The following is a 15,108-nucleotide window of genomic DNA, read 5'->3' on the forward strand; positions in this document are numbered from 1 at the left end:
ATAGAATGAATAATTAATATATTTTTGTAGTAAAAGTTGATAAAACTTTAAGTTATTATAGTGATTTGTAATGGTCAAAAGTTACATCCTTACTTTGAGTTGACATCAAATGAAACATTTATTTTATAGTTTGTTATACAAAATATTTACTTTAATAATCTATATGTCGTAGTAAAAGAAATGTCTACTATTTAATATTATTATTGAATACCTATTATTTGTAGACATTATAATATTATTTTACATCGGAAATCTGTTAGTCTTATTCAAGTAGAAAGTATTTTCATGTTACATAGGTAGAAAATTTCTTTCAAAGAGGAAACCAATATTTAACACATGAAAGAATACATTATAATTAAACATGCCATAGTACAGTGGTTCTCAAACGGGGGACGTGTACCCCTGGGGGTACTTACAGGCACTCCAAGTGGTACTTTAATTAAATAATTTTTGTTTTTAATTAGAAAATTTAATTTTTGAATTTTTTACCAAAAATTTCAAATATTTAAAATTTAATTTGATTTTCTCTGAATAGTTATGCATTTTTAAATTTTTATCCAAAAATTTAATTTGTCAAATTATTTTTTTTAAATTTCATGATTGAAATTTTTTCCCAGAAAATTAATTTTTATGAGCAACCAATCTGTTCACCTGCGTGTCGAGGCTGTTAATTGAATGTGAAGAGACAAATCGAATAACAAATAAAGCTAAATATAGAATTTAAACCCTATCAAAAATTGATTTATGAGTTATCTTTTCTTGATTCCATAAAAACCTATTGCATGTTTTGGATCCCCACTCTGTACATTTATCCCGAATATTCATTGGAAAAACATATCAATCGGGATAAAAAAAACATTGGAAAGTATCATTGGATTGATGAACGACGTGGATCGTTATGTTCTATAGGATAATATGGTCGATTTATGGAACTTTTATCGATCCAACATAATTTTATTATGTATATACATATGTATCTCAACATTTTCCATTATTGAGTCAAAGTTTGTGTAAATGGAGATATATATTATATCTTATTTTATGTGATCATTTATCCATCTGTTTATAAAAATAAATTTTGAGCTATATTATGAAAATATAAAACATTAGAGACTCACAATTTTGACAAGTATATATACAATAGGAGATAAGGAAATCAAATGAAGTTTAAAATGGAAAAGATGAAAAGCCTTTCTTTGTATTGCGTATTCCATTTAGTTTTATATACCGTCAAAACAGTATTAAGCCAAAAATAGTTGAAAATAGTGGATAAACGATAAAATTTACATCTTGGCAGTAATGGGATAACATTCATTCTCAGTCATTCTCAGGTAGAGAGGGCTAGAAAGACCGAAATGTGGGGAGAACATTCGTTTCTGAGCATGTATAATACATATTTTAGCTATGTACTCGTCTATAAGTGTCTAATGGGCGTAATGGGTCACTCCTTTTTTTGCCTATGTAAGTATAAAAAAGTGACGGTTAAGAGAAAGGTATATGAACCTATGTAGCAGCTATGTAAGAGATTGCTGGCCGCGAATTGCAAGGACACGCTTCATACAATTTTTTTATATTATGCCATTACGACGTAAAAACTGGATATGGTCACTTAGTGAAGTGACAAGCTTAAAACAGATTCAGTTAGACTAAGTTTAACCCTATTTATATGACATATATTTAATATCGAGGCCCTCTAAAATACATTATATAGCTAATTTAGCCTTTTCACTCTAAAAAGTAAGCAATTCAGACTGGATAACTGTTAATTTATATACAAAAATGAATAGATATCTTAAAAACTAAATTAATACCTCCAATAATTTGCGTGAGTGCTAGCCAGGAACACATTTAATTCAGTATTCTTTTTTAAATGAAATTTCTGTGTGGGAATTAAATATGGCCGCTTAGTAACATGATATACTTCAATCAAATTACGATTATATCAAGTTTTACCAAATCGATATTGGAACCAATACCTGCAACTTCACTACACTATATAAAAAAAATTGGCTCACTGACGACGTATTCTTTCAAATTTATAACCCTTTCCCCTCTCCAGCATTCTTTTTGAAAAATAAAGAATAACTAATTTCTTTTATAACGAAAGTTCATCAAATTTCTATGCTAGCCCAAAAAAAAATTTTTTAATAAGTGGAAGTCAATTAATTGCCCCTATCGACAATTTTGATTTATATTTTTATTCAAAAAAGTATCGGAATACTCCTACCTATATTGTAGAAGTATAGAAATATATGATGGAAATTTTGATAAAATACGGTGCTTACATATAGCACGCCTTGAGCATTCTTATAAATATATGGTGACTAGTGAGGGATGTGAAAATTGTCGATCTCCTCATGAATTTACATTTAAAAAAATGTATATGCATTTAACTTATAAAATATTAGCGCTCTTATTAATTATTTCCATCTTATTTTTGAAAATTCAGACGTATAAGCGAGTAAGGAGAACTATAGTTTTATGGTGATCTCTGTCACCAAATATGTCGTCTATCAAAGCTGCCAACATATACTTTTCCTTTTGATTTACACTCACCAGGATTTAGACAATTTTCACACCTCTATATATATGTAACACTAATATTGTTAAAGCGCATGTCAGCTGTTGATGTTTGAGTTATAATAATAATACTTAGTACTAATTCTGCCATGTATAATAAAAATTATTTATTAATATTAGAACTACTTTTTTATTCACATATTAATGTTGACATGCATTTAAAGTATTAAGTAATTCATGGTGATTTAGATGGGTCTTAACCTCGAAGTATTTGGATATATGGTCTGCATCCTTCCCTATACTAAGAGTTCATATTTTTTTCATTGGGATATCTAATCCACACACCTTCTGATCCTCTCTTCAACTTCATGTTCTGTTCAAGGGATCTAGGCTTCTTTGTACTCAATTGGTGGATCTAATTTGCTTTAATGAAAAGAGCTTTCATTCTTCAGATGTCCCTTCATATCAAAGTTTGTGATAGTGACTTCTAACCATGTCAATCATTGTTTAAATCTTCTACATAATCGTCTCATACTTCTATAAGAACTAAGAATTCCATCAAAAGACAATAATTGACTGATTGAGAAACAGAAAAAGAGAGAGAGAGAGAGAGCTATCATCCTCTTCTATTGAAATATCTTAATGTTTTTGCAATTCCCAAATTTAATAAGTCGGGAGGGAATCATCTTCTAAACAACGTAATTGCTTGTCATTATATTGGTATAATATAGTTTAAGTTGTTTTATGAAAGGAGCTTTTCCGCTCGATTTAAATGATTTTTTTTTGAATTTTTCCAAATTGATATCTATTTTTGTTAGGGTATGTAGATGAGGTTAACAGAACTTAAAAGTTCGTTCCAAAAAAATGACTTAATCTAGAAACTTCAAAAAAGAGTGTTTAATTTAATTATTCTATCTCAATTATTTTAAGATCTGCATATTTCACGTAGGGCTGTCTAAAAACCCTTTTCTCCAAAAACAGGGCTAAAAAAATATTTCCATATTTACGTAAAAACATGATATAGTGTTTCAATATTAACCACATTCATAAATTACGTAAGTCAACAAAATTCTACTTTTTCAAAATCTTTTATAAGTTCTATAATAACTTCTATTAGTATATGGAGAGCTAATCATGAACAAGTAATTAGTTTTTTGTTTTGTTTGTTGTATCAAATCGGGTTATTGAGAATTTTGGATTTGATTTTTTTAGTATGTTTCCCCTTTTGAGTTTAATTAAAATAAATTCAAATCAATATTGCAACTGAACTAAACCTTTTAGAGCCACAAAAAAAATTTAAACGAAACTTTAACTATTTCTGCTTTAAATAAGTTTGACACTTAGATATAAATATTTTTGAATTTATATAATAGACCTAAAATAATAAAACACGTAATAATTTATATATTTATCGTATTTCTTACCGATGGTGATGGGCTCTCCATTTTTAATAAGCTCTTCTGCCTTTTTACGAGCAATATAGAACCATTCCGATGTGTTACTTAAATATTTATATTCTATAGCAAGGTCCTTTACAAGAATGGGTCCCTCTGGCATTCTGTATCCATAGGGACAAAACAAAAAATAATTTTTATATTGTCCAGCATCGTAGCAGTTCCCAGCTCCAAAGATATCATCAGATAACTCCATCATTCCATAGAGAGATGTATGAAGTAGATATTCTGAATTTCCGATAACATTTGGCTCATACTTCCACATACGTGTGAGCCAGTTAGCTCTATTTACAGCTACTAGAGCTACATGCATGAAACGTCCTTGAGCATAACGATTTACAACCTGAAAAAATATAGAAAGTTCATTTAAAAATTATTTGTTAAACGATAATAAATGTCTTTTGATAATATTTAAGGCATTTTTCAACAAAAAATACCTTAAAAAGCTAAAATAAAAAAAAACTGTTTATATATTTCTAATAATTTAAAGTACGATTATATGTATTTCCAAAGCATGGTTTGATGTTCTTTCTTTGAAAGCTATCCGTCTAAATGTCCTGCATTTTTATTTATCGGATCACACTTATATGAGTTAATCAAAAAAAAAAATTCAACAAAATAATGGTGCCTCAACCTTTTGATGTTTTACAGACGCCTATAGACATTGGCTAATGTGTATCTAATGATCATCTCCCCAAAATTATGTAAAAGTAGCTTATCTTAACAGGGATATTATTAATAAATTCAATTAATATCCCTTACGCAAATATTCCACACAGTTTCATATATATCAATGATATGTTGTATATAGGTGCAAAATAAGTTTACTCAAGAGGAATTAGATAATAATAAGAATAGCTTAAAAAAACAAAATTTACTCTTCAGTTTGCAAACAACAAAAATGCAACCGATTTTTATCACTACTTATCACTGTACTGAACGCTGAATTGTTGACTTTGAATTTGCTTTCGTTCAGTTAAGATTTCAGAGTTGGGAAGAATTAGCTTACTACCAATTTTGGTCTTTTTTTTTTAAGTTGGATCTTGTCGGCTGGTAGGCAACTTACTATAGCTACTTTTTGATGCTGATTTTCAGGCATAGTATGTACTCTTGTTGATATTTCGTTCGAGAACGAATTTATTTTTGGCTCGGCCAAAATATATTTTTCTAAAAAATGAAAAATTATTACGTAAGAAAAAAAACAAGACTGATATTGTGTAGACCGAATTTTACTACAAGATCGGTTCAGACCAAATTAAGATCGAATTAGTTCGGGTTTTTTAAATTACAACGGTCTCGGACCGGTTTAGAATTTTCAAACCGAATCCGTAACACTAGTATGTACCCATTTCTAAAATAGGCTAAACACATACATAAGGAATCCATTTATTTTTTAAATAATTGGATACTCTGATTACACTATGTAGAAAAACATTTTTGTATCTGAGCTTTAATAGTTAGGATAAATCAGCTTCATTGTGAAATAACACGAAAATAGATATTTTAACTGAGAAAGTGTATGTCTGTTTTATAAGGAGTAATTTTTTCAAAAAAAAATTTATTTTCTTGGTGCAGATTAAGATATCAGACTCATTTTTTCAGACGAAAGGAACAAATAAAAAAAAATTCTTATAGTTTTCTATATTTTGTACTGAGCAAGAAAAAATCTGTGGAAATGAGGGGAAAACAACATCTTTATTTTAGAGGTTTTAAATTTATCAACGATCTTGTTCTAATGTCATACACGTAGTTTCTCTTTATATTTCGATATTGTGAACGGCACTGAGGTTTCAAAATGAAAATTTGAAATTGAATCATCACAATCTTTTGAATAAGAGGAAAAGGGGAATTAAGTAAATAAGACATCAAGCCTTGGAGTAAGAGTGGGATACTAGAAGTGTCCTGACAGCTGAGAGATATTAATTTGTTTGAAGATAAAGATGTTGTCATGATTCCGGTTAGATACCAGAAAGGGTCGTATATGACAGTATGATATTCCTCCTGGTGCATCTATCAGTCCACAGATCGAGTTCAATAGTGACGAATTCTTAACCTCTTCCATATAATGAGGCATTAAATTTACATTCAAGATCCACTGAAGAGCTAATTGTCGAATAACTCGAAAGAGTCGAGGTTCCACTCTTACTCCACGGTTTGATGTCATATTTTTTTATGATAGGAATCACAATACATAAATTAAATCCTTTTGTTAAATTTAATTAGTTACAACATTGGCTCTAAGTTTTTAAAAACCATAGAAAACAAAAACAATTGGTCAAACGAATAGTAATACATTTTTCATAAATAAGCCATAAAATTCCATAAAATAAAATATTATTTACAGGAAACTTTGTCATTTCAAATAATCATTAACACTTCAGTGCATTTTTCATCATCTACCTACAATAAATTATATGATTTTGTAATTTATTGGATAACGTTAATAACTCATAAAAAGGTAAACACGTTATTTTATTTGGAACATTTTTAAACAAGATTTTATGTAATCAAAAAATTAATAAATCATATTTCGATGTTTGTAGATGGGTAGAAAATATTTTATAAGCTTTTATTTTTATCTACAAACTACAAAAATTAATGATTCATCATAGCTTTGTAATCTTTGCAGTTTACATAACATGAGTAATATCAATTAAATATTATACTTGTAGCATGGACCTATTTTACTTATCAACTGTTCTTTTGACAAATAGTAATTTTAGAATATGGAAACTTTTTTTTTTCATTTAAATATAACTAAGTAAAGCAAACAATCTGTATCTTTATTTCCCCAACAAATAAATTATTTTAACATGTGGAAGTACCGAGATTTCTTTCCCATTTATGTAGACAGAAAAATATGTTTATAGGTCATAAGAGGAAGTTACAGCTGCAAAAAATAAAAATTGCCGGTAAGTAAAGAAAAAAGAAATTGAAATTTAAGGTGGTAACTCTGAGAATAAATAATGGTAACTCACTAGATATGAAAAATTGAAGGCCTGGGATAGCAATATCCTCCCAAAAAAAAACCATCTGTTGAGATACGTGCATTTTTCAAAGATGAAATGAGAGAGTATATATAAATTAAGGAAATTTTAGTATGGGGCATGCAAGAGCATACGTTTCAAGGTCGATAATTATGTGGAAGGCGCTGAATCTCTCGTGGTTAAAACGACTCGGAGGCTCTGGTGATTTTTGGGCAATTAAAATCAAAACAAAATTCTACCAACAGATTGGTTTTTAATTTACCAAACGGATCTATATGGGTCCATCTGAAATGTTTGGAGTGGTGAAAAGATCGGATCATCATTGGAGAAAGATGTGATCAGTATGGGGCTCTATCATTGAGATTGTCCTCCCTTTACTAGTGTCAAACGAACCATTTAATTATAATCCTCGACTGAACAGTAGGAGTGAGTTCCTTAGTAGTGTAGGGATTCCTTCTATTGGTCAATATATATCAGACAGGGGTGTTGAATAACTTATTGCTATCCCATAGAACACGGCGGATGTTCTTTGGACGATATTTCAAAAGTAAATATCTCGGTCCTCTGATTCCTGCTTTTGCTGCGCTATAAGTAATTCCAAACAAAATGATAAAACAAGCTTCGGGTGTTAGTATTGCTCTTGAAGAGAAGAACCATTCATCTATTGCAATGCAAAGGTTTGAACGGCTTGAAATTAGCGATGACATGGAACATGCGGATCCAAACGTCATTTTGAATAACCCATTCACTGGCACAAGTCAAAAATGGCTGAGATAGAGACTGGGGACGTCCTGTATTTTTACAAAGAAGTCCTGGGAAGATCCTAAGGAGAGAAATTGTTATTTTTGCCAAAAAGAATGTGAGACCTCTTTTCATTTATTCTACCAATGTTTAAAAATTCCCCCGATCCTTAGGATGGTGGAGGAAGAAGTATGGAGACATTTTCATGTGAGATTGAGTCCCTCGGATTGGCTCATTGTAGCATCCTCACGATAAAAGGATAGGTGGAAGATTGAGTTGACTCATCTCCAAAATACAATGTATAATATACGCATTGAGGCACAAGAATCAAGAGCTCCCTTAGTGGCTCCATGATACTTCTCTAATGATAATCCTCAATTCCTTCTCCATCGATGGTAGATACTAATTCACAAGACACAATGTTGTAGAATGTTTATCATTAATTATTTGTCAAAACTAGCGCTAGATCCTCCCATCATGACATGATTTATTTATCAGATCTCTATATTAGCCGGTTTTTCTTTTTTATCCTTGTGTCGTTGACCTAATATTAATTAGACATGCAGTTGTCGTTTCTTCTTTTTATGTTTTGTTTTTTAAAACCAGAACATGATAATAATGTTTCCATTTTTTTATAAATGAATTGTTTAAAATGAATAAATGTATTTAACCCTTAAAAAAAAGACCAAAAAAACTAATTGAAATTTAATGTGGTGACACTTGACAATAAATAATGATTGTCGAGGAATTCAGCGTACTCCTTCAATAACGTGTTATTAGATTAGCTACAAACAACTGTAAGATGAAATAAATAAATATCGAACTTACTCTGTTTATGTAAAGATATAGTCAGGAATTTCTCTTATATCGGTGTTATAACTCCCCAACAAATCATTTGTCTTATTTTCAAAATATAGTTGGCTTGACGTCCACTAGTAGACTTGATTATTACGTCTAAGCAACAAACCTTCATTAATTCAAAATTATAACTGAATTAGTAAGGTAAATTCTACAAAAAAATAGTGGCAAACGTCACGAGTTAAAATGATAAAGTTAGGTGAATTATGGTATCACAAAAAGCGACATCTTGTATGAGAACCCTATAGTAATAAGTAATAAGTTTCACCACTTTGTTTTATGGCTTTAGTGGAGTCTTAAAAGACATGCATCTAAATTATGTTCAATCATTTACACCCTTCTATTCAAAAACAACTAGGAATGAGATTTTCGTAGAGTGCTAGAAGAATAAAGTTTGATGTTTCTCTACCAAAATCCCATCCCTAGCAAGGACACGGTCCCAAAGAATGAACATAATTTAAAGGGTATCATAATTCAAGGGAAAAACTTTTATGATTGATATGTTTGTCGCTCATTTGAACAGTTGGATTGAGAAGAAAGTAATATGTACTCCTCAGTTAATAATCATGTGACATATTTTTGTTTTTAATTAATTATTTTCTTTTTCTTAATTAAGAAAATCCCCTTTACATTAGTAATAAACTCAAGTGGATTAAGTAGTATTAGTTAATAACTGAATTATTTTATATGATATATTTCTTGTTAAGTATAATTTTTGTAATAGTAATGATAATTTTGTATATACATTATTTTGATCTGATTAAATTATTTTATAAAATGAGGATTGATGAATGTTTGGATATAAATATATTTCTAATTTTTTCATTGTGAGGATTAATTTTCATAAATTTCAGTACAATTTGCAGTCCCTTCAAATGATTGATCAGAATAATTTGTCAATAGCATTGAACAATATTTCGTTAATGAATAGTATGTAATTCAGGCGCTTTTTTTATACAAATCCTTCTATCTTTCTTTTGTGTTGACGTATTTAGTAAATTAAAGGTTCATGATGTAGCTATGACGGGGTTATTTTTGTCCCAAAGGTCAAGTAAATAATGTCTTATATATATATGTTATTCATCAATACAACTACAATTTGATCAATGTGTTGTATATTTATTCGCTATGAATAATTTATTCTGATAACATACCGCAGGTAGAGCTAAAAAATCAGGCTGCTTCGTTTTATTTTAAACAAGCTTAAAATTATTAAATACTAATCACATGGTTACGTTTATTGTATCACGTAAACTTTTCTCAAAAAAATAAAAAAAAGGATAAACAGGCCCAAGATCAGTCGGTAGTAGTTAGCTTATAATCCCAACTGTGGAATTATTATTCTTTAATTGTTAGGAATGTTCGCAGTTTAACAATTGCTCATTTGAATTCCACCAATCAAAGTTCAGAACACTGCTCTTCCTGACGAGTTTTTTATCAGTAGGGAATTTTATCTATGCGAGGTATTTTGTTTGGTAATAGGAAAATTATCTGAGGAGAAAAATCACACGAAAGAAAATTAATAACATTTTATCCAAAGAGGGGTTGGAACAAAATAAAAATTGAGACTTTTTTTTTTTTACACATTTGTTTAAGAATCTAAAATATAATGTTGAAATTTGTATTCTTTATATATTTGTGTATGAAAATAAAGAGACACTTTTTTGTCAAAGGTTAGAGATAAATATGAATTTTAACGATCCTCCTTTATTTTCAATCAAACGCTATTCAAAAGGTTAAAAAATAGTGACATTACATGCTTCATATTGTAAATTAAGCCTTTTAATGATAAAAGTAAATGAAACAAACACATTTTCAAAAAAATAAATTGTCATTAAGACAAAACTTCTTTGATTTCAGACAATTTCAAGAGTTTTTAGTTCTTAATAAATTTGCATTCTCAAAGCTAACTAACGTTAGGCTTTTTTGTGACAATATTCCGTCTCGCTAAGGTTTTCCTTCAGATAATTTTTCCCTTGGGGCAATTTTCCTTGTACCATTTAATCCTAGTACCCCTATTTATACACCTATGTTCAGTAAAATAAATACTATGTGCATAATACTAAGTTAAATATCTTTAATATATATCTATTTTTATCGAGAATCAACAGACTCATTGGCAATTCCAATTGCACTAAAATATTCTGCATAATTTTTCTTTTTATATAACATAATAAAATTTGTCACAGACAACTCAACATGATCTTAAAAAATTAGCCTTAATCGATAAATATTGCTCCTCTGAGTGTAAATATACATGTATGTATGATAACTTTGGCCCCTCCACTAAATTAACGTTTTCAAAACGATGCTTTATTTCTTTTATTTGAGTTGCAAAATTTTTGTTTCGATATAAGAAAAAAAATCTGTTTAATCGAAGCCAAATGTTAAGATTGTTCATCAATCTAATGGTAGTCTAATTATTACTTATTAGAAACGGGGAAAAGAGCGTTTTTGGGTGTAAAAAATAGTAGACTCTAAAAGTTGTTTTCAAAAAATTAGTATTTTAGATTAAACGGACGCGGGCCTTTTGTGGATGCAAGTCCAAAACAGATAAATATGTTGGATTTTCCTTAGAAAATGTTTCCGTGTAGATGGGGTCTTTATTCGCTCATAAATGGTGTCATGGGTTACTAGTGGAAAATTATTGACGTATGATGTCACTAGTATGAAAATAATAAAACTCAAAGCTTGACGCTACAATGCATTAAACTTGAATCTAAAATGAACTCATATTCTAAAAATCAATCTTATGATTTGATTATATATTCTTTTAATCTGTGTAATTTTTGATTTATCCGCTTAAAAGTATAATTAATTAATAGAAACTTAACTATCTTTAATGAGTAATTAATTACATTAAGTGTATAATTTAAGAAAATGTTATAGGGATTGTTTACAGCCCCTGTCCTGCACAAACGCTGTATGAAAAAATCAAAGTTTTTTGTTTTTTTAAGAATATTTTTAGCAGTCCTTGGCATTATTGTATGAATTTAATTCTGTTGTATTGCATGTAAGTACGCAATCAAACCTTGCATATTAATCGCATGGGGTGCAAAGATTTTCAAAAAGGTTCCTTAATAAATATAAGAAAAAGATCAAAAATAATTCAAACCAAATTTTGCAAAAAGAACAAGATTTAAGATTGAGCTAACATAACTAATACATTTCTTGAGTTTCTTTTATCGCCAAAACAAGTAAAAATTGAAAACGGGATATCTTGTTTAAAATGTGTTACCATCCCTCACTTCTCTGTGGTATTTATCCATCATAAAGACTGAGACTCAATTCTACTCTGAGTCCAGATACTTAACTCCCTACAAATCGTCAGTATTATTCTTCGTCTTTCATGAGGACAATCCATAGTGATTACTTTACGCATAGATCTTCTATCTTCAAGAATGGAAGAATAATGATAACAGCTTGTTCAGACAACCTACAGACATGAAACACTATTATGTATAGTATATATGTATACAACTATTATTCTGCTATTTCACTACCACAAAAAAATATACTTTATTTTGTTGTCAGCTGTCCATTTTTCAACTTCCCCCCTCTCGTCAGTGTAGCTCTTCTTAAGCTTTGAAAAAATTCCCAGTTAATAATTTTATAGTTGGTAAGACTTTGATAAATAGGTTACTAACTGATTTATGGCCTTTTTTCCCCTGTTTCTTTTAAAGGGAAAGGTTGCATGATATAATAAAGTTAATAGCACGCTTAATGTTGAATTCTAATTAGTTCTTGTAATTATATACTATTTTAATAAAGTAACTATGTCTGTATAATGAGATCTGCGCAGTAGAAAATAAAACAGTATTCTAGTGGTGTCACTTTTGTCAGAAGCTTGGATATATTTTTAATGAAATTGCGTTGAATATTGGTGAGAAATATATTTAACAAAGCCTTTTAATTTCATCTTTACAGAAAGTGAATTTATTTTCTTCTTACGAAGGGGTGTTTAAAATTTGTAAAATTAGAGTAACAGCTTCTGGTACGAGTTTCGTAAGGCTTCTGTAAAATATATTTTGCATAATTAAAACCGGAGTAGTCGTTTTTTCAACAAATATTTTGGGTTGGTATTCCTAAAACTCATGACTATTACTACTTTAACAGATCTGTTGTATCGGAATAGTTCCAATAGCCAACGGACGAGGAATGTGTGGTTCCCAACAGCCTTGGCTATCTTTAGAGCTCTGCCAAGGCTTCAGTGCATGACTTCTTACCAGGAAACTGTACGAGGTGAGAGTTGGCTTTGTTCTCGTCTAAGTTGTCTGAAACCTTATAATCTCCTTTCAAACAACATGCAGCGAGAAAAATTCTTAGAATTTTAGAGTCTTTAGTTTTTGTTTTATATGATATATTTGTTATTTGAAAAATACTATTTTATGAGCACCAGGGTCTTGAAGACCGAAATATTCTACCAGAATCCATTGATTGGTTTGGCCGTAATTCTTGGACATACAAACAGACTTTCGTATTTAATATATAGATAATAGAATAATTAAAGAAGTGGAGAAAAAGAAGTCATAGCTTCTGCCGAAAAAAATCTATTGACCTAGCCAATCTCTCGTATTTTAAAATTACGAATTATGATGATATGTAATGTTATGAATGGCCGTTGATGTCCATTGGCTGATATTTAATTGTTTTTATAAGCATATTCATAAAGAGTTAAAGGAACTTTTATCCCATGCTTAAATTTATCATCATACAAATTAAATGAAGAAAAATGCTTTAAAAACGTACTTTTCAATGACAATGGATAATGAAACATTTAACTTCCCTGAATTTGTGCAAAAATTTCTTTGTTTTTGGGAGTTTGCATCAACTTCTAAAAAAGAGCTTTCCTTTCTCTACATATAGTTGCCACAACAATTGTCTATTTCATCATCTAAGAGATTGGCAATAGCCTCTAGGTTATTTGTGCAAATATATATTTATACTTCATTAGAACTTTTTTTTAAATAACTCAATATCAATACAATGATTTGCCCTTGTCTATTAAATTTATTCAGGATCTTAAATTTTAATAAGAGAAAGAAGAAAAAGGCTGAAGGGAAAATCATTTTTTAAACTTTTATTAATCTTGTTGTATATATTAAAAGGAAATTAAATTTGGCCATTTATAGGAAATTTCAGTACATCACCAATCAGGAAAAGATTTTTTGTCTATGGATTCATGAAAGAACTTTATACAATTTAATAAATAGATTTATTTAAATATGACCTGCTTGTACATATGTGAAACCAAAAAAAAGAAAAAAAAGAACCTAAAATCAATTTTAACGTACGGATCTGCGATCTGGAATCCTTCCAGAAACTACCTTATTTAATCCTTAGAAAAGGTACAAGCTAGGTTTGTCTCATTTTTTCCTTCATTGGGAGATAACGACAGTTATCAATGCAAAATCAAAATACTTGTCCTCATCATTCTGTATCATAGACGTCCAATTAATGTTGTTATTACACTCCACCAAATTTTAAACAAAAAGATAAACCTACATACTTCCCCCACCTCGGAATTTAAGTAAAGGCTACCTCTTCCAGGAAACGAGACTCTCTGTCACAACACCATCTACCTTCCAAAATCAACTATTTACATTTTGAAGCATAGTTTTTATTACATATTGACTAGTCTTTGACATTCAATACCTTTATGCTTTCGCCAGGGAAGTGAGGCTAACCTCAAGGGATTTTTTAGTCAATTCCTTTTTTTGTGTGTGTGCGTGACACATATACTCGTACATATATATATGTATTATTTACATTTGGGGTTTATTTAATTATGTTAATTTTTTCTTTTCATTGTCACATTTTTTAAAAATTTAAATGTTCGTATCTTAAATGCATCCCTTTTATTAAAAATGATTAAATATCTATATATATATATATTATGTTTAATAAACACTAAATAGTCGACCTTTCTAGGCTTTGATTATCGTCCCTGGTCGAAATGAATAAAAAAAAAAAATAATAATAATGATGTAACCCTTATAGTTGGAAGAATTTGTGGTATGAGAGCAGCTCAGCTGTCATGATGCTACATTAGATTAGCTTGAACATAGAGACATGAGATGAAGAAAACGTACAGAAATCCCACTCCGTATCTAGTCATCCTTGGATAGGAATAACTCTGATATCAAACTTCAATTCTACTCGTAGTCCAACAGGGATACTAATAACTCTCCAACCACTTATCTGTGTTACTCACCATAATTCATTTAGCAGACACACTCTATACTTCTTTTTTTATAAGCTCAATAGGCATACTTTTAGTTATAATTTTTGACAAAAAACAAACATTCTAACTTTATATTATACAATCCTTACACATATCTGATAAGGGTAAAATAAAGAAAAATATTAGGAAAAGCCACACTAAAAATCAATTTTTTTTTTTTAAATAAAAAAATTAGAAGTCCGAATTAACGAACATTCTCGGAGAAATTTGTCAAAACCTCGAGTTTTTTTATTGATTAAACCTTTCAAATTTGTTGAAAAATGGATTTAATATTGCATCTTCAAATTATCACCTCCACTTTGCT

General features: G+C 29.6%; 1 protein-coding gene across 1 annotated transcript in view; it reads right to left on the reverse strand.

The window, feature by feature from the left end:
• LOC121114902 (uncharacterized) overlaps positions 1-15,108 on the reverse strand; it is a 265,038-nt gene that overhangs the window by 175,382 nt on the left and 74,548 nt on the right. Inside the window, 1 exon segment of the mRNA XM_040709015.2 lies at positions 3,945-4,317. Coding sequence (XP_040564949.1) covers positions 3,945-4,317 — 373 coding nt within the window.

The sequence above is a fragment of the Lepeophtheirus salmonis genome, chromosome 3 (genome assembly GCF_016086655.4).
Source record: "Lepeophtheirus salmonis chromosome 3, UVic_Lsal_1.4, whole genome shotgun sequence".
Lineage (NCBI taxonomy): Eukaryota > Metazoa > Arthropoda > Copepoda > Siphonostomatoida > Caligidae > Lepeophtheirus > Lepeophtheirus salmonis.